Source organism: Lonchura striata, chromosome 7, assembly GCF_046129695.1.
Source record: "Lonchura striata isolate bLonStr1 chromosome 7, bLonStr1.mat, whole genome shotgun sequence".
NCBI lineage: Eukaryota > Metazoa > Chordata > Aves > Passeriformes > Estrildidae > Lonchura > Lonchura striata.
Window position 1 is genome coordinate 35,213,109 of NC_134609.1, and position 19,262 is coordinate 35,232,370.

The following is a 19,262-nucleotide window of genomic DNA, read 5'->3' on the forward strand; positions in this document are numbered from 1 at the left end:
CTTCTGTGCTACTGGCATATGATTTGTTTTTGTGGGACATGACATTGCAGTAATTCAGCTAAAAGTACTTAACAGCCATTTCTCTTCCAATTTTGTTTCTTCTATGCAGCTTTGTACTTTATTTTCTACTGCATATGATGATATAGTTAAAAAAAATAATGGACTAGTGTGCAGGGAATGGTTAAATGGTAATAAACTTACATAAAGAGGAACAAAGCAACACAAGCCATAAAATATCTGTGCTCATGTTACCAAAAGTTCTTAAGAATTGAAACTGAAGTCCTGCAAAGTACTTCAGTGCAGTTTGTAGGTAATGAGCACTTATAAATCAGGTCTCTGCTTCTGATCAATATGGTTAAGGTTATAATCCCAATCCCCTGTAATCCCTATTATCTTAGATTTTGTTGTGCTAATGGGGCATGAATGTTTATTGATACCTTTATTTATAATTAATAATATTGCTGCTGGGGAAATTGTGATTTTATCTAATGTTGTACTGGTTTTGTTTCTTGGGAGGGTGCAGTGCTGAAGTTCGGATTTTCAGTTTACTGTAGTAGTGAAGGGAGCAGGGTAAATTCTGTGTAGTGCACAGACAGCTGTCTATTGATTATCTGCCAAAGCCTTTTGGAGAGTGAGTTGAGGTGATGGGAAAGTTAGATCATTAAAAATTCTGAGTGCAGTTTGAAAAGCAGATAATATCCAAGCTGGTTGGGACTTTTCAAACAAAACAACTATTCAGTAAATGATTGATTTCTTTTAATAGCTTTCCTTTACAAATACTTCAGTGATATTTGTGAAATGCAAAAGTGATTGTTTGACTTGGGTTTGATTATTGCTTCCAAATATTTGTTCCCCACTGACTTTTTGATGCTGGTCAGGTAATGGCTCTGAGCCACCTTCTGTACTGGACTTTGCTGGTGTGGGCATTTTGTGCTCGCTCCCCTTATATAAGTATGGCTTCTATTAGGCCTCCAAATAAGCCAGAGCTCAGATGCTCAGAGCTTGGTGTATTCTCAGAGGCTGAGTTTTGTCTGTCCATAAATCTTTGTCCCACTGAACAGTGCAGTGCAAATCTGAAATACTTCTGTTTGTACTATCAGTACTACATCTGGTCCATCTGTCCAGTTATCACTGTAATTGTAGAACCACGTTATTGTGGGAGCTTTGGGGATGACAAATGCTTGCTTCATTAAATATGTCTTGCATACTTTACATATATGTGTTTCACTATTGAAACTCAGTGTGAAATTCTATGAACTGTTTGTGGGAAATTAACCTCTATTTTTCTGAAAGGACTTTCTGCAGGGTTTTCTATTTGAAGCTACAGGTACTGTGCTTTTGTGATTCTTCTAATCATATCACCCTGTTTTGACATGCCCAGAGTTATTTTTGAGCTTGGAACTAGAGTAACATTTTTAACTGCAGTGACTTTGCAGCAGCTGAAAGCAGAATTAGGGTAGCACATTCCCAAAATGTGTGTTAGCAAAAAAAAACTCAAGTGCCTTCTTCCTCATTATCAACATGTTTTAAACTTCCATTCATCCCAATTTTTTAGGCTTTTGTCTTCCATCTCACCATTTATGAGGTATTTAGTGCACAGACCATCTTGTACTATATGTACACACAGGGCAAGTCTCAGTTCTTGACTAGAATTCTGAAATGGTGCTACAGTACCCATTCTTCACAGTAATAATGTCCCTGACCTCAGCTGTACATTTGTAAAGTCAATGGCAGTGCAGCTTCCTCCTGTGGGGAAGCATGAGTATCATTAGGTATTTCAATATTTAACTCACTCCATCTATATTGTTAAGTAAAATTTTCTGTGAAAAATATTTGTGGAAGTCCCTCCTGTGATGGGATTCATTAGGAACTAATTTTAAAAAGTGCTGTTTCCAGGCCAAAGGAATTGATTTGCCAAAGGAAACTTTTGCCTTAACATAGGTACCCTTACTCTTGGGATTCCAGCTATTTGAGCTAAGCAATATGGATATGGTTCTCTGTAGTTTAGGAGTGAAATTTAACCAGAGTTTTAAAATAATACATGGAAGAGCTGCTTTTTCTCTAAGTATGTTTAGCTCTTCTATTTCTACAAGATATCCAGGGGAAAAGACCAAGTGCACTGAGGATGAAGACATGTTTATTTATGGAGAAGCAGTCCAGTGTTTCTTCTACACAGATATCTTAAAAAAATATTCACCTGGTACTCGTGCCACTTCTTAAAAATTCTCTATATTTTAAACTTTAATTACATGTCAAGCAAACCTGGCTTCAAAACCTCTAACCAGCCCCATGTGTAATATTTAAATGTCTCTTCTACTAAAGAGTACATTTTCATATCATCTACTAATTTGTGGTTCAGTTTTCATTTGTGCAGAAATTAGCATGCAAAAGATACCTTACTAAATTTGCTTGAAGTGTCTGCATATGTAACACCAAGGAATAAGAAATTCATTTTTGACTGGCTTTCTGCAGCCTGGGGTGCATAGTAATATTTTTTCTAATATCTCAGATTGTCTTCAATGTTTTTTCCATTTCCTTACAAAACTGTGTTTCCTGTTGCTAACAGACTGTGCTAACTCACAAAGGATGCTCAGTTTCTGAACAGAATTCCCACTGGCATAAATGGAGAACTCCACTTAAATTCACATACATATGCCCCAAGATTTCTTTTGGTTATGCAATAAATGGTTTCTTATAATGGACTTGATGTATAAAGGCATTAATAGAAGCAACTTGTGCTGCTCAGATGATAAGATGTGAAGGAACTACTTCAGCTCACAGAGCTGTAGCTGAGCTAAAATGCTTTTAAGAACATTTCCTTTGACCTGGCAGGCACAAAAGTACATGGAAATCAGGTGGGAATGGAGAAACACGGTTACATGGGAGTGCAGAAGTGGGCAGGACTCATCCTTTTTTTGGTCCTGTTCTCTTCTCTACCTGAGCTATGAGATCCACATTCCTTCAAGAGTTTGGTTTGGTTCTGCAGCTTATTTAAAACCCATTCCAAACTGTACCGATGGACCCTTACACAAAAAAGATGCTCAATTATTTGTGTTGAAGGCATGCAGAGCGAAGAGGGAACTTCAGTGTGGTTTGTGTGTTTGAGTTGCCCTCATTCAGCTTTTTCCTGTTCAAGTGCTGGATGCACAGCCAGGGTTGCAAAGATCAGGGCTCTGTGCCAGGCCCCTGTGCCTGCAGCACGGGAGCTGCAGCAGGGCTGCTCTGGAGGCAGCACACAGGTATTCCAGGGCACAGGGGCCAGCTGACCCTGAAGGAATTTTTGAGACACCATGGAGTTCAGCTATGGCACACTGTAGGTAGGAGCATGTTTTAAAAAATTTTAAAATGGATACCAAGAATTGTTTAAAAAAGCAACAACTTTATTTCACAGCTACCTACTAGAAGAATTGCTAGTATATAACTTGACAATATTTATTATTTTCTTCTAAATAATGTAGTCTGATTTTATTAATCAGCTGTCACAGCAAAGTTCTGAGAAAACTTCTGGCACTGTTGCACATTTTCACAATTATTTGAACATGTGAAGGACACAGTCTTGTATGCAACTCTGAAGCATTTATTTAAGTTCAGGTGAGATGAAGGGAAATACAAAAACAGGCAGGTGGGTTTTTTTTCCTTTCACATGCAGTTAAAATATACTGTAAAACTGATATGAGCATTTTTCTTCCCAGTGAGAATGACTTTGGAAAAAAAATTAAAAATATCAACTTTAATCAGGAAGAAATATTAACTAGAATGTTAAGGCTCAAAGTGAACATTTTTGTATTGGAAATAATAAGGCAACTTTCAATTAATCACTTACTCAGTATTAACAATATAAATATTTCATTAGGTTTTGTAAAGACGTTTTTCAGAAACTAGTGCTTTTAAACCTGGTAGCATTAAGAACACAGTTCTTAAATGAATCTGTATCCCAGATTTATTGGTTGAAGAACCTACAATTGCCATAAACAATTGGGACTGGCAGTTGTTTGCATATTGAGATGAAAACTGCAGACTTGGGTTTTCCTTTTTGCAGTGTGTGCTCTCATCTCCTCATGTTGGCAGATGTGAGGCATTCAGAAGGGTTGCTCCACCTTCCATGTGGAAGCAAGGAACTCAGTCCAGTGGTTTTAAGGAAGGAGGTCCAATGATATCAGTGCAGCCCCAAATGTAATGCTGCTGTAAGCTGGGTTTGCATCAATTTGGACCAAAAGTTTAAAGCAAAAAGAACACTTTTTGAAATAGAGAATTGCAGCACAAAAGATGTCATTTCTGCTCTAGTGTGCAATATACCGTGCCTCTGATTGGTTGTATACAAAAGCAGGACTAGGAGGAAATGGGAAACTAAATAAACCTACAAGATTGTGCATCTGTGAACACTTGAGAGGTTACAAACGTGGGCGTTTCTGTATCACATTTATACAGAATTATGCTCCACATTGTGGTGGTTTCATGGATTTTGGCAGTTAATAACTAACAGTGACTTTAGTGGAAGGTCTAACATGAAGTTCTGTTGCTGCAGTAGCCTGTCTTGAATGAGAGAATGAAAAGCTGTGAGTGAAAGCTGTGAAAGTGTGAAGTGGAACTGGTTATTCAGTGAAGAGCAGCAATGAGCAGCCAGGCTGTTCAGGAGGGAACAGAGTGGCTCCAACACATCCTGACATGGGGTGGCAACATAGGGCTGTCCTGCTCTCCTTCCTTTCCACAGGCTTTTTTCTCATGTCTTTTCCACCACTTAACAGCACAAATGTAATTTTGCTGTCTTTTTCTTGCAAGTTCTTCCTTCTGATGAGCACATCAATAGCACCTGTGAAAAGCATTGGCATCCATTCCCACAGGCTGCTTTTACAGGCTCACTGCGTGGGCTCAGCACATGCAGAGGAGAGATGTCCTCTAGCAGTTAAGGAACAAAATGTAACAACAGACCATTTGGGATCAGAGTGTGACTTTGTTTTTATCTGAGCTACTGAAAGGAATTGAAATTGCTGACATCTGCATTTTGTAGGGAAATGTGAAGGGTTTTGATCTTTTTGCTAGGAAATACTGTATAGGAGAGACTATTACAGTTCAGCTAACACATTTTTGGTGATCTGCCTTCCATAGCCTGACTCACACTGAGATTTCTGGGGCCCCTTCTTGGATGACTTGAATGACAGATCTTTGGGAAAAATCTTTCAGCTTCTTGTCCTCCCACTTCCGAAAAACAGAATGGACATTGTAAGAAACATTGTACCACATAATGGTCAGCATGTCAGCTCAGGTTATAATGATGTGAGTTTGGGGACACTCCACTGGTATTGCAGAGACATGGTTTGCATGTTTGCACTGTGCACTTTGTTATTTAATTTGCATTGAGTTTTTGGGTGTGATGTCTGATGCTGTAAAATGTGAAAACCACTGCTGCTGTCAGTAATACTGGTCAGTGTGATTCCAGCCCTGGTAACCAGGTACTTGCCAGTGGGGAGTACTAGCATTCCTTTCCCCCACACTGTGTGAAGAACTCTTGTAGCTGGGCTTGCCTAATGGGTTAGATTCCAGCAAAAAGGAAAAGTTTGTGCATGCTTGAATTCTTAGTTTCCACTCAGCTGACAGATAACTTAATCCAGGTAGGATATCTAGACAGGCAGTGGAAAATAAAATAATTTAGGAAGCAAAGAGTGTTTTACGTCTGAAAAAAGCTCAGGGGTCATCTGGTCCAACCCCTCACTCCCAGCCAGGAAAAGGGCCCATGGGGGACTTGCAAGCAGGCAATCTCTTGACTGAGCTTGTGCTTAGGGATAAAGCCTGATGACCTGGAATACTTGAGTTCAAAACCTACTCTCTTTCTGACATGATGGGAAGAACAGGGCTGTAGATGTGAGTTTGATCTTTTGTGTCTTAATTTCCTACCTTTCCATTTCCCAACAGCACTGAATTAAGCAAGTAAAATTCAATAACTTTTCTTGGATTATTTTTCCAAGAGTAACTAATATGGGAAACTTGAAATTTTGGGTGTAGTTTTGGAATCCCTAAGGCATCCTAAAAACCAAATGAAGGTAATAGGAGCAGTAGATTTTCTATCCGAGAAGATCAGAGCCACATTATGTCTTAAGTTCTGCATCTCATTACTGAAATCACTTAACTCAATGCATCGCTTTCAATAGCCATGAGTTTTATTTTGATTTCCAGGGAAGAGGTACAATGTGGGCAATATGCTTTCCCTTGGAAACACCTGTACCTTGTTTTAACTCTTGGGATAAGATTGTTTTACGTTTCTGGTCTGTCCAGTCTGGATTGAATTGCCTGAGATTGCTAACAAAAGTGTAAGAGTTATAATGATGGTTTTGTTTTATGGTGTTCACTCAGGTGGGAAGAAAACATGACATGAAATTCACTTCCTCTAAATCCTGAGGGAATCAATAGTAAGGAACAACAGAAGCTCTGTTTATGGGAATCTCAGTGAAAGACATTATCTTTCTCAGTCTCTGGCTATATCCAATATTATTTTGCTCTTAAGATAACTCTTCATTGTTTTCTTTGCACATGGAGTTTTTGAAAGCTAAAATTTTAAATTTGAAGAATCCCCAAACATAGTCAAAAATGAAAGTATCTATTAATTTTTTTTTTCATCTCTGTGACTTTCTTTGATCATGACTTTGTTGCATTCTGCAGCCATGTTGAAAGCAGTAAGTAAGAAGTGCTTGAAACCATTGTCTAGAGAGAGGGTTAGCAGTGATATAAAGATGCAGGAAAACATATTAAACATTCACAGATTCTAACAGCTGGGGGTATTAATATAATTGTATAGATGCCAAATATATTTAAGTCAATCATTAAGTGCTGTCACTTAACACCTTCCTTTGGGCTTTCATTAATTTGCCTTATTTATTGTTACTGTTGTTTTTTTTAGCTTTTTACATATAACTGCTGCTTAACTTCGTAACTTTTGTATATTAACAGAATTTTCTGTCTTCCTATTAGCCACTACCCTTGTGATTGTTTCCTAAATGGTGGCAAAAATATACCAGGTCATAATTCCTTTCCATTTAGCCATAAAATGAGCTAGATGATAGATGCACATTGAAAATCAGGAAAATTAGACTGATATTTAAAAGCCATGAAGGGACAAGTTTGGTATGATCCATGTTGAAGTCAGAGGATCACTAACATGGGAAAGAAAAAGTATGAAGCACATCTGGTAAATAGTTTCAGTTATGGGCTCAAGAGAACATGCTTCAGACAAGAGGAATTTCCATTTCCTATGCACCTTATGCACATGCCTTGTACCTTATTCAATGAACCCTTACACCAAGAATACACAGTTCATAGAGTACACACACACACAGATATAAATATTTAGGGTATACAGCTGTACCTACATAAAATGCTATATTTACCTAGTCTGGAGTTCAAAAATTCTAGAATAGGCTGGCATAATAATAATAATAGTATATAAAAATGAGTTACATCTTTTCGATTTAACTTGTGCTTCTTGATTATTTGGCATGTTTTTTAAAATTACATTCAAAGTTTTGTTGTTTACCCTCATTCAGGATTGATGTTATTGTAATGTCAGTGTTTTCACTGGCAGTATCCCAGCTAATCATCATCAATCCTTACCATGGCAGCTACAGTGCAGTAGCTCTAATTCAAGAAGTAAAAGTGGTATTGGCTTTTAGGTGCTGAAAACTATGTTGACTATGTAATTCTTAGCAAACTACACAGTACTGAATTTATTGCACAACACTCCATACCACAATTATCCTGCATTAAAATCATATGCAAAAGTCTTGTATGATATATTGCTTGCATCATTTGCAGCAGCAGAACACTGAATTACCAACAAGTTGCTTGTAAACCTTGAGCATCGTGAGTTGTACCTCTTTTGTTTTTATTATTTAGTTTTTCACAGTTCTAAGTATCTCCGCAGGTGCAACTGGAACAAGTGTTTGTTTTTCAAAGTTCTTCACTCTCCACCAACTTTTGGGCTGGGGATGAAAACAGCACAGGGCTCTCAGGAGCTGGAAAGGCAGAGAAGATGTCGAGTCCTTGGCTGCTGAGGTTCGTGTAGCGGCTGCCCCCGGGCCGGAGCTTCAGTGCTTGTGGAATTTGACGGTGCCACTGAGCTGCAGCAACAGAAACACAATGGGCTTTATAAACCTCCAGTTTGGGTCACAAACAAACCGTGGAAATCAATCCACACACCCGGAAAGTTGCTTCCAACATCCCTGAAGAGAGCACAGCATTGGTCTTCCTGGGTTAGGGTCTGTTCTTTCAAATATTATCATTGGCAATGTTTGTATGTTCAGCAATTCTGTAAGATTTCCCCCCCGTTCAATTCCATGGCAATGTTTGCATGGATTTCACAAAGTCACAAATTTAATGATTGAATCTTTGGAGCCTTCTCCAAAACTCTTGCAATCAAAACTAAAAACATAGCTAGATAGCATGAACAGAGATGGACAAAGTGGCCAAGGCTCTGATTTTGTACTGTTTCAGCCTCTGCATGGCTTTTCTTCAAAGAAGTGCTTACAATCTTTATTGCCATAGTAGTTAAAGTTACTAACGTGTTTTCTAGATATTTTTTTTAAATACTAAAAGGAATGTAATCCAAAGACACATATTCAATAATTTTAAAGTACCATTCTACATGTTGCCATATGAACATATGCTACAAATACTGCTACAATTTTGTAAAAATATTGTATTGCATAATATCTAGTAGTTGTTATCCCTAAAACATTTCAGACAAGGGAAAATTATATTGTCTTAGCCAGTGTTTATCCGTACAGGTCTGCACCCAAATTAGAGATATATATCTGTCAACAGTTAAAAGGAAAGGGTATGAAAATGGAAATCAAGCTCAGGCTCCAATGCTATGAGGGAACTTAGTGTGGGAGAAAACAATCTACATGTTAAGCATTGATAAGAAATGTCTTTCCATGCTGAATTTTGACCCTATCTGGAAATATTTTAAAAAGAACTTCCTTTTTTCTTGCAGTGCCCAATTTGTTTCTACTTGTATTGATTATTTACTCATTATTATTTTTCTTTGCGTGCAGAATTGTAAGTATCAGACCTCACCTTCAATCTCTCTACTCCACCCATTCAAAATAGCATAAAGAAAAATTACTTCTGTCACTCACTTTAGGGTGTGAGTTGCATATCTTAGAAAATGTGGTTGGAATTGGGAAACATTTCTTGATTTCTGTATTTTTCCTGTTTGTGTCTTGAATCCTTGAAAATTTATGTCTTTCAACTTTTAGATACCTAAGGAATTTAAAAATTTTGTTTCACCTTTCTTAAATCAGCCTCTCCCTAGCCCTCTCTTGAGCCTTCCATTACTCTTGCCCATATCACCACAAGGTGGCAGGAGGCTGACAGAGATGCACTGGTGCCTTACTTCTGATAATTAGGCAGGGTTTAAAAACCAAAATGGAAATATGAGTTTGGAAACAAGGGCTCTTTGTTTTTTTCTTTTAAGGGTCTGGTTCTAATCCAACCAGTTTGTGGAATATATACATATAGATACAATCCAGTTTGTGGAACATGCTTTCTGTTTTAATATGCTGCTTAAGTGATCAAATACTCTGCTTTTTCTATTCCATCTTGCAGAGATAACAGTTAAATGATGTGCTGTAGCTCTTGAGGTGGGCCCGGGCCTTCTGAGTCCTAGATAAATGTATGGGATGTAAAGTAGCCCCTATCAGCTAGGCTTGCTTTGCACCCCCATGCTCTGTGGAAGAAGGGATCCACTTTCTTGTGTGCAATTCATTGCTCTGTCAGGTCAGGGCTGTAGCACAGACTTGTTAGAGGCAGTAGAGTTAAAGTTCAACTTGAAAATATATGCTTATGTGTCTAGAGATTCTGGGAGGTGGAAAACAGGAGTAGAGAATATTGTGCAAAACTTTGGTGTTTTGTCTTTACTCTCCCTCCTGCCAGTGCAGCAGGGCTGGTTTGGCCATTTAGCTGTATGGTTTTATCTCTTCTGGGGCCTTAGGAAGCTGTGGCCATGCTGTAACACTGATTTCTAACCCATGTCAAATGCAGACTAAGAACCAGTGGGGCCCTGTTTTCTTTCCCAGCCAGTACCCACCATATATGTCAAGCCGAGCAGTACAGGAGACAATGCCAGCTTCGTTCTTTGCAGACAAGGTGTACCAGCCAGCATCTGCTTTCTTGGCAGGCTGGATCAGGAGGCAGACATATCCTGTTGTATCTTGATGCATGCTGGAAAACAAGTGTTTGGGAATTAGTATTTCTCAAGAGAACATCAGCTTTTAGATTTTAAAATATGTATATTAAACATGAAACAGATACGTTGTCATCTTTACTCACAAAGAGGTAGCAGTCTATAGTCAATAGATTTGCTTTCAGTATGGCCTCAAACAATGATCAGGAAATCTCAGATCTGTTCTGGCTCCTCTCAGTTGTGCACAGCCATGGTGTGACTGTGGGAGCTGAGTTGTTACTCTGTATTTGTTAATATTAATGTTATTTATTGAATGCTAATGAGCTAAACCTGTGCAGCAAAGCTGCTGCAGAATCATACTGTATTTTTCCCAGTTCAGAAGCTGGAAAAAGAACATAAAATACCAAGAAGACTTGTACAAAGTTGTGATTTTTTTACAACAGCAGCTAGAGCCAGTTAGAAACTTTCTTTGGGCATGCTTTTCCATGAGAAAATGACCAAGTGGGAAAATCAGAAAGATTTGTTTAGCCAGCACGCTGAAAGAAAGCTACTTGATTGTTCCCTCCACTTCCTTTGCTCTCCAGTGATCTAAGACTTTGTGGCTGCACTTTCCAGGGAAAACCTTTCAGCAGGATATAACAGAAGTGAGACTCCTCTGCTCTCTAGGCTGAGGCTGGTCCTTTTTATCAACCCAAGTGTTTCTCTCATTATAAAGGAAGAGGTGTGAGATGAGCACTTCAGAACACTTGAAGTTCCAGGATGTTCTGAAATTTGAAATTTTGGTTCCTTATGAGCTAGAATGAAACCACGGGCTTGCAGGACAAGAGGACATTTTGTGCTCTAATAAAAAAGGGAGCATTTCACCCTTTGTTCCCTGCATTACACGATTTGCCTTGTGCTGGGGGTGCAGTAGTGCAGGAGCTGGGGTGTGTCCTTGTTGCGGTACCAAAACCTCTCTTGGCTTCAGGCAGGAAGGCAACAGTGAGACAAGATAGGGACAAGCAGGGACGATGCTGCCCGTGGGTCTGTGCAGAGCCACTGGAAGCCTTTGGGGTTTCTGGTCTCAGCTGGCTGAAATAGCAGAGCTGTCACAACTCTTACGCTTGCTCCTGGCACTGTGGGGTGTGGAGGTTTCCATTCCTCTGCCGAGCTGAAGCAAAAATTTGTTTTCTAACCTTTTGTGAAACAACTGGAAATACAAAATCCCTATGAAATGGGAACACATATATGGTGTAATCTATGAATTTGCTAATGGCAGACTCAATTCCCTCCTCCAGATTATCTATAGAGATATTAAACAGGACTGGGTCCAAACCATATAGACTATAGGCTGTAGAAGGTCAGGGTTAGGTGGGGTTTTTGGAGAGGGGCAGCAATCTCTGGGTGGGAACAGGGTGACCACTAGAAGAGTTTTCTAAGAATGCTTTCCCTTGTGCCTGGTGTCCATCCCTAACAGACGCTGCTGCAGAGCTGCTTTCTGTGCTGATGGCCTGCAGGGCTGTGTGTGTGAAGGGTGGTACTTCTTGGAGCTCATCTCAAAGATCCAGTGGCTGCATCAAGTTGTTACTTGGAACCAAGTGAAATTAAATACTAAAAATCAGATATATGCTGAAGTAGAAATCTTAAAAAAAAGAAAGCACTTCATTTATCATTTATAATTACAGCCAGGCACATTATTTCATCAGCTTTTCTTTTGCAAAAATTTAAAAAATAGTGATGCATTGACTGCAAGAGCCAAACTTCAATTTTTTGTATTTTGTAAGTATGGATCAAAGTCTTTACTTTTGTTTGTGACCAACTTTGTTAAGTTTCTCTATCTGACATGATAAATTCTCTATTATCACATACTCTGGGGCACTGAAACTGTTCTGAGTTTGAATTCATACCTAGTTGGAACTAAACTGGGAAAGAATAGCTTAGAGAGAATAAGGTGCTGAAATGCACTAAAATGCCATATCAGGGTATGTTTGATAAGGAGATCCATTCCCTCTGGCAGGCCTGTGGCCCACAGGCTCTGTCCCCACTCTCTGAGGCAGGGGTGCATCATGCCTTTGTTCTGAACCAAGGAAACTGCCATTGTACACCCCACAGGGAAGCAAGATCTCTACAGCTTTCTGTGGGTGAAAGCAGTTGTCACAAAGCACCACCATCTGTACTCATCACAGAGGCTTTCATGGAAACAGTCCAGCCACAAGAGACTTCAGGCATGGGTGTTATGGTGCAGTACCTCATCCTCTCTCTGTTTGATGGGATGGTCTCGTTGTCCTTCTTCCAGTAAAACACGGGAGGTGGCATTCCCACCACCCTGCACTCCAACCTGACAGGATAGCCTTCTGGAACACCACAGTTCTGAAGCTTCTCCAGAAACATGGGGGCTCTTTTGACTTCCTTTGCTGGAAAAAGAATTGTTCGACAACAGATATTTTATTCTTTGTTTCTCTTTGGATAGTATGGGAGAACGTGATAAAAATGATTCTTGTGATACCAAAATAGGTTGTGAATTTTTAGTGGGATGTTGGAAGGGAAGTGAAATGCCATGACATAGCCTCTGTAAGGGAACGTAAAGTAAATAATAGGCAGAACTGAAGTTCGTAAAATAATATATGCATGTCTAATAGGTCTAAACATACAACCATTGCAGAAAATTAATGCTAGATTTATAAATTTCAATGTCTCACATACTTTAGGGCTTTATTAAAGAGCAGTATTCAGATTTAATTTTTGTATTTAAAACCGTTTTTAAACCAATAAAACCTGGGCTGAAATCTGGGATACCTCAACATATATATTATGAATTCAAACCCTAAGCATTTTTTGGGGAGAAAGTTAAGAATGTCATTTTGCCCAGACAAGAGAGGATGGGTGATAATGAGGCAGAATTCTTATGGCTTACTCTCTTGGTAACAGGAGTGCACTCATCTGAGAACCAGGTACATTTCCCTCTATCAGCTGAGGAGGGAAATATATATAGAAAAATTACCTATCTGTATCTACAGCTGTTGGATTTTCCTACTCTCAAGGCATTAACTATCTATAATTGTTTGTAGGGAAACAATATAAGGTAAGATAGCTTAATCACTGAGATGAGTTTTTCAGTGCCTCTTACCTACAACGGTGAGCTCCAGACTGAATGAATTCTGCCCCGTTTTGTTAGTGGCAAGGCAAGTGTAGGTCCCAGCATCGCTTTGGGAGAGAGGGTCGATGAGCAGAGAGTGCACGCCGGTCTCTCGGACCAGCATCTTGTGTCTGCCGTCCGGGAGCACGGGTTTGCCGTTCAGCAGCCACGCCAGGTCTGGAGTTGGTAACCCACTCACCTAAGAGACAGGGAGACAGCTCCAGACAAGTGTCCAACTGGCAGAGAGAGGTTAGGAAATTCAGAGCTAAGCCTTTTCACAAATGCCACCTGAATCGTGCCAAAAGCTAGACCAGGAAGATTTCTTTAAAAAATTCTTTCTCAGATTTTGTTTCTCTGCTGACGGCTTCCGAAAGGGAGAAACCCAGAAAACAAACAAGTAAAAAAGATTTAAACGTACATGAAAGATCTACATTTTCTCAGTCAGAAAGGAAGAAACTTAGTTTGAAATATAAGATTCACGAAAGACTCTTAATAATCTGCTAGTTTTCCTTTTTTTGGTGCTGAATAGAAATCAAATTGTAAAATACTACAGAGTTTAACACAGACAAAAAAAGTTCCTTACAAATTACTTTGTATTTGGTAAAATTTGATGAGTGATATAACACTTCATAGCTGTTAAACTTGCATCCTTTAGAACATTACAAATTAAGTATTTTTTGAAAGATTAGACTGTGTTGTAGTATTAAAAACCTTTTCAACAGGGAGCAGTATTTACTCACATCTAAAATACTGCTTTCCAAACATTTTACAAAGCAGAGAAAGAGGGAAGTGGAACTTCTCTGAGTGAGGACTGCTGTCTCCCAGGTCTGTGCAGTGCCAGACATGCTTTAAGGCTTCACAAGCTCTGCCAGGATAGCAGAGCTAGGAATAACCAAATTCTCTGGCATGCTCCATGTAAACTTAACGCCATGAATTAAGTAGTAATGAGTCTTGCTCATCTTCAGGGCATTAACTTGTGCCTCAGAGCTTCTACCCTCTTCAGGGTAGAGGTCAGTGTCAGCCCTGCCACCTTTGCTGCACTGAAGGGACTTAGAGGGGTTCCAGAACAGGTTGGAGCAGATGTTGCTCCCAAAGGTGTTCAGTAACAGGATGTTCACTCTGTGTACCCTAACGTCTGTCAACTCTTTCATGCCAAGGTTCCAATCAGCAAATGGGGATGTTTCTGCCTCTATGCATGCTGGGGAAGCGTAAAATGAACTGGCTCAGTTTGCTCTTTTCAGGGAGTGTTCATCTTCAGTAATTCAGTCCAATACAATGGGAACATTTGTTTGAACACAAAGCAACGTGCTGCATCCTCTCTTTCTCATGGCTTTGTGCTATTCTGGATTATGTTAAGAATCTGACAATGGAGAAGAACTTCTGGAGTTCATACTGGTAAAGAAGGACAGAGTGAACATGTCTAATAATTTGAACAACCTTGTAAGTGAACCTTCTTGTTTCTGGGTTGTGTTTTCTCTGTTCTTCATCCCATAGAATATTTGTTCAAAAGAAATCCCTGGAATCAGCTCAGAGACAATGGCATTAAGAAATAGTTTTTAAAATGAGATACTGAAACCTGAATGGAAAATGTTCATGCATGCCATACATGCATGCAAACAAGTAGCAATGCATGTACAGAGGTAGGGAAAGTGAGAGTGAACAGAGGAACCAGTTAGTACCTTACAATCCAACCTACAGAGTCGCCCTTCATGTGCCACCATGTCACCTGGAGCTTGTAGGAAGTATGGCCTGAAAAAGTGTTCTTGAACTGCCTCTTTGTCTCCCTCTGGCACCCGGGGTCGTGTTCTGCAACACAAAAATCACACGTGTGTGTTTGGAAGGCAATTTTTTTTACTAATGTTTAAAAAAAAAGGAAGAAATTGAGGAAAAGGATGGAGAGATAGCTTGAGTTACATAAAAGGGCAGCAAGAAATGGACTGATTGTTATTTAATTCTTGCATATTTTCCCTTTAGAAAGATTATAAAGTTAACTATATCATGTAGTATCCTTGGATTCCCAAGCCAGCTTTTGCTTCTTTTTGCTTTTTTTGGCTGAATTTCTTTTTGCTAATCTTGTCTTTAGCTCCACTACAACAAGTAAATGAAATTGTACTCAAACTTCCCTGTATTTGAGGATGACCTTCAAAAACATAGAAGTGACCTGTTGGGAGGGAACTGCTGCTGTTATTTCCATTTTATGACTGAGAATTGAAGTTCAATGAATGCAGTGGTTATTTTGGATGCCTTCAGTAAAAAGCATAAAGAAGGTCTGCAGGACTTTTTTCTTTCACCTGTGAGGCTGAGTTGTGGATATTCGTCCCCGAAAAGGGACACTCTGAACCATCAGGTGTCCTGAACAACTGATCCTCCCCTGCAATTCACAATGGAAACAGAATTAATAGTTGGTTAATGGCTTATTTAATTTTAAAGCATAAATATTGAACTCTTACAGTGCATTAGGTTTTATTTTTATAAAGTAGCTGAACTATAGTGAGAATACCATTTCCCTAAAGCAAATGCTTTCAGCCTGCAGTTGAGGTAGGGGTTTCTCAAACTCTTCCAGGCTGTGGCAATGCATTTAGCAGTGGTGCCTGTCCCTGCTTATTTATTCATGCCACAGGTACTGTCTGCTACTACCTTTGGACTGGTCTGCTTTAAAATGCAGACATACAGAAACTGAAAATGAAAATATTTTTTAAAAAGAGAAACATTAAAACTGGAAAAAGATGCCTGATGAATATACTTCTAAATAAACAGCTAAGCTAGCACATGGGGTCAAGGAGAATGGTGTAAGGGAGTGAGGCTATTTGCAGATCCACATCTTTGCATCCTGGATAAAGAATATAATTGTGTTTGGTAACAGTTCCAAATTTAATGTAACTATTTGTTTGTTCCTGCTCTCTTCTTTCTGCCTGAAAAATCATGCCTGTCTTGTCAGCATATCTCAAAAGGTACCTATCAGCAACAGAGAGTGGAAAGGAGTTAAGGCAGGAATTACTAATATGAAAAATTGTCCTTAGTGCTTTTGACTCTCTGTGTGGCAGGAGAGTAGTTTCATCAGTCATCTTTATATGGTTTCCTCTCCTATGCTCTAAAGCACCTGATTTGTGATAAAGTCACCACTTGATGTCATAGCATGTGGCCTAATTTGTGTTCTTATTAACGTATATTAGAAAAAGATGAAACAAGGATTTCTGTAAAAGAAAATAAAACACCTTACTTGTGGGTTTGCAGCCATAATCGTGTAGTTGCCATCATCATCATTAGTAGCAGCTTCAATATGCAAAGAACATGTTCCATCTTCTTCTCTGTTCATTTTGAAATGTGTGTTTTTCTTTGAAATCTGCTTGCCATCCTTGAACCAGTAGACCTGTAGTGATCAGACACGCCCCCATGACTTAACAGTGACTAGAAAAATAACCCCAGTTGAGCGAGAGCTAATTAAATTTTAGAATATTAAAAACTTTGCAGATCAGTTATACTGTGAAACAGCATGATTCCAGGTTGAGCTCAGGAAGCTGCATATCATAGCTGGGCCTGTCATGCTCTCTTTCCTTGGCTCTAGGCACGTTATTGGTTAGATCAGTTCTCATCTTGCTGGGAAGTTCTGGGGTTTTATGCTGTTCTGTGTCTCCTGGAGTCAGGTGGTTGGACCTCAAGGCCTGATGCATGCTCAGGAGCAGATAGTGTTATTTTAGAAAGGTGGGGGAAATTTTTCATTTGGGAGCTCTCTCCACAGAGCCTAGGAGGGATGAACAGAAACTAGTTGGGAGTTGGGCTTTGTTCCTTTAGCAGTTACAGTGAGAATGACGTACCTTGGGAACAGGTATTCCAACAATTTTGCAGGTGAATGTAATAGGGAATCCTTCCATTACCCGAAAGTGCTTGAGTCTCTTATCAAAGATGGGAGCTATGTATTTGCCTGTGGGGATTTCCTCGTGTTGCACTTCGTCGTCCGATTCATCCACCGGCGTCCGCTCCAGGCGGAATTCGATTTCGTTCATCAGCCTCTGCTCGAAGCTGGAAATGCGATATTCCTGCAGGGGAGAGAGGCGCAGCTCGGAGCAGAACACTCGTGGCAGCCATTGCCATTTTCAGACTAATTCCACAAGTGACAAGAAAAAAGCCGAAGTAAACCTAGGACATCCTGAAACTGTCTGAATTTGGTTTGTGGGCACAGATATTGCATCGTGAGTCTGCACAGTGTAATGACACTGAGTTTTTTCACAGGCAACAAAAGAAATCAAACGTGTAATTCCTCCAAGTCCCTGTCAAAAAAAATTATACTCTTGCACACTGTTGATCAAAAGAAATAATTTAAATATACCAAATTTTTGAGGATTTTGTGTTCAAATCACCTGCTAATTATAGAAAAGAATGCTGTATATTTCAGTTCATAATTAAATATGGAAAACTATACCCACTAAAAGAGAAATTTGGGAAGAAAGGGAAATATTTTCAGAGTAATTAACATCAGATTAAACTTGGACAGATTTCTAGCTGGTGTAATTGAGAATGCAAAATATATTACATTAAAATTCTTCAAAGATTAAACAGATTATGCAATAAAAACAGCATACTCCTACATAAATGAACATCTCCAGATAGTTTGATGTGATTATGAACTTTCTCCTGATCCCCTGAATTCAACTAGAAATGTCTCATCACTTAGCTGTTTTGCATGAGGAAATCTCCTGTCTAGACCAGGAGGCATTTGACCAAATTTCTCTTGCTGTGACTTGTGAAGCCTCAGAGCAAGAGCCAGCTTCAGTCTGTGCCTCCAAACCAATGTTTGTCCTGGGCATGGTGGAGCAGTGCAGCTGCACCTGGATGGACTTCTCAGGTAGCACACTGCCTGCTGCACTCACACACACACCTGCAAAGCTCCTTGCTCAAGTCATTACAAATTGTCTTTTTTGGGGAAATCATGTATTACCTGTAGAAGACAAATCAGTTTGCTCAGACCTGTATTTGTGCAGGTTTTAAGCCCAGAGTTTTCCTGCTTCTATTGAAAATGGAATTTTAGAAAACAACAAGTACTAAGTAAAGATGTAAAAAAGTGTTTTCTAAAATTTTTGTAAATAAAGGTGTTTTGGTAAATAAAGTCGTTTTCTAAAATTTTAGAAAAAAACAAGTACTAAATAATAAATCCTTAGATATATTCAATTTGCTGAGAAAACAAGCTCCAGAAAATGCATCTTGTCTGAAATCTTATAGGAAGTTAATTAAAGAACCAACAGTTATCCCAAAACACTGGCAATTACATCCCTAATCATTTAGCCATTCCATCTTACTGCTGATTATGGTCTTGACCAACAGTTTCCAGATAGCAGGGAGAAAAGATGGAGGCAGCAAAAAATTTTAGCTGACAAACTCTTCTGCTTTCTTCAGGAGACCAAGGAGACAGAAGTGGCCAAAAATTTAGACATTACAGCAGAGTTTTGAGGAGACAGGCGTTTGTAAGACTTGGGCATGAAAATGTGGCAGCCATAAAATAGAAAAAGTTGGAAATTGCTATGGTTAAATAAACAGTGGTAGATGTTGTGTGTTTTCATCTAAAATATCTGTGTTGGGGAGGTTGCTTGAAGATTAGCTATGGTAGGAAAAGGCAGCCAGTTTGGAGTAGGTAAGAAAGGAATTTGGTGAATGAAGCTGCTCCTCTTGCACTGGTCCCTTGTTCTCTGATGCTGCAGGGCTGCTCATTCCATGCAGCTTCAGAGCAGTGCAGGGAGCTGCAAGGTTCTGGGAGTGTTGGCAGGGAGCTGAGGATGCTGAGTCCCCCCTCCAGGATCCCTTCCTTGTGGCATTGGAGTCCCTGGGGTAGCAAGGATAGGTTGGGTTTGATCTGCACAGGGACTCTCAGCCAGAATCATTTGGTTCTCGATGCAGAGGTATCATTGCCCAGGGAGCTGGATGGGGCTAAGACCTCGAGCAACCACAAGTGTAATTGGAGCTCCTATAAAAGGAGCTGGA

General features: G+C 39.5%; 2 protein-coding genes across 3 annotated transcripts in view; one reads left to right on the forward strand and one right to left on the reverse strand.

Moving 5' to 3' along the window:
- PBLD (phenazine biosynthesis like protein domain containing) overlaps window positions 1–19,262 on the forward strand; it is a 61,911-nt gene that overhangs the window by 32,195 nt on the left and 10,454 nt on the right. The gene's annotated exons all lie outside the window — the stretch shown is intronic.
- MYPN (myopalladin) overlaps window positions 3,360–19,262 on the reverse strand; it is a 55,331-nt gene continuing 39,428 nt past the window's right edge. For both annotated transcript variants that reach the window (XM_021529040.1, XM_031505160.1), the window contains 8 exons: window positions 17,105–17,326; window positions 16,510–16,659; window positions 15,581–15,660; window positions 14,969–15,095; window positions 13,281–13,488; window positions 12,402–12,567; window positions 10,079–10,212; window positions 3,360–8,108 (listed from right to left, as the gene is read on the reverse strand). In XM_021529040.1, the coding sequence (XP_021384715.1) occupies window positions 7,939–8,108; window positions 10,079–10,212; window positions 12,402–12,567; window positions 13,281–13,488; window positions 14,969–15,095; window positions 15,581–15,660; window positions 16,510–16,659; window positions 17,105–17,326 (1,257 nt within the window). In that variant the 3' untranslated portion in view covers window positions 3,360–7,938. The remainder of the gene's footprint in view (window positions 8,109–10,078; window positions 10,213–12,401; window positions 12,568–13,280; window positions 13,489–14,968; window positions 15,096–15,580; window positions 15,661–16,509; window positions 16,660–17,104; window positions 17,327–19,262) is intronic.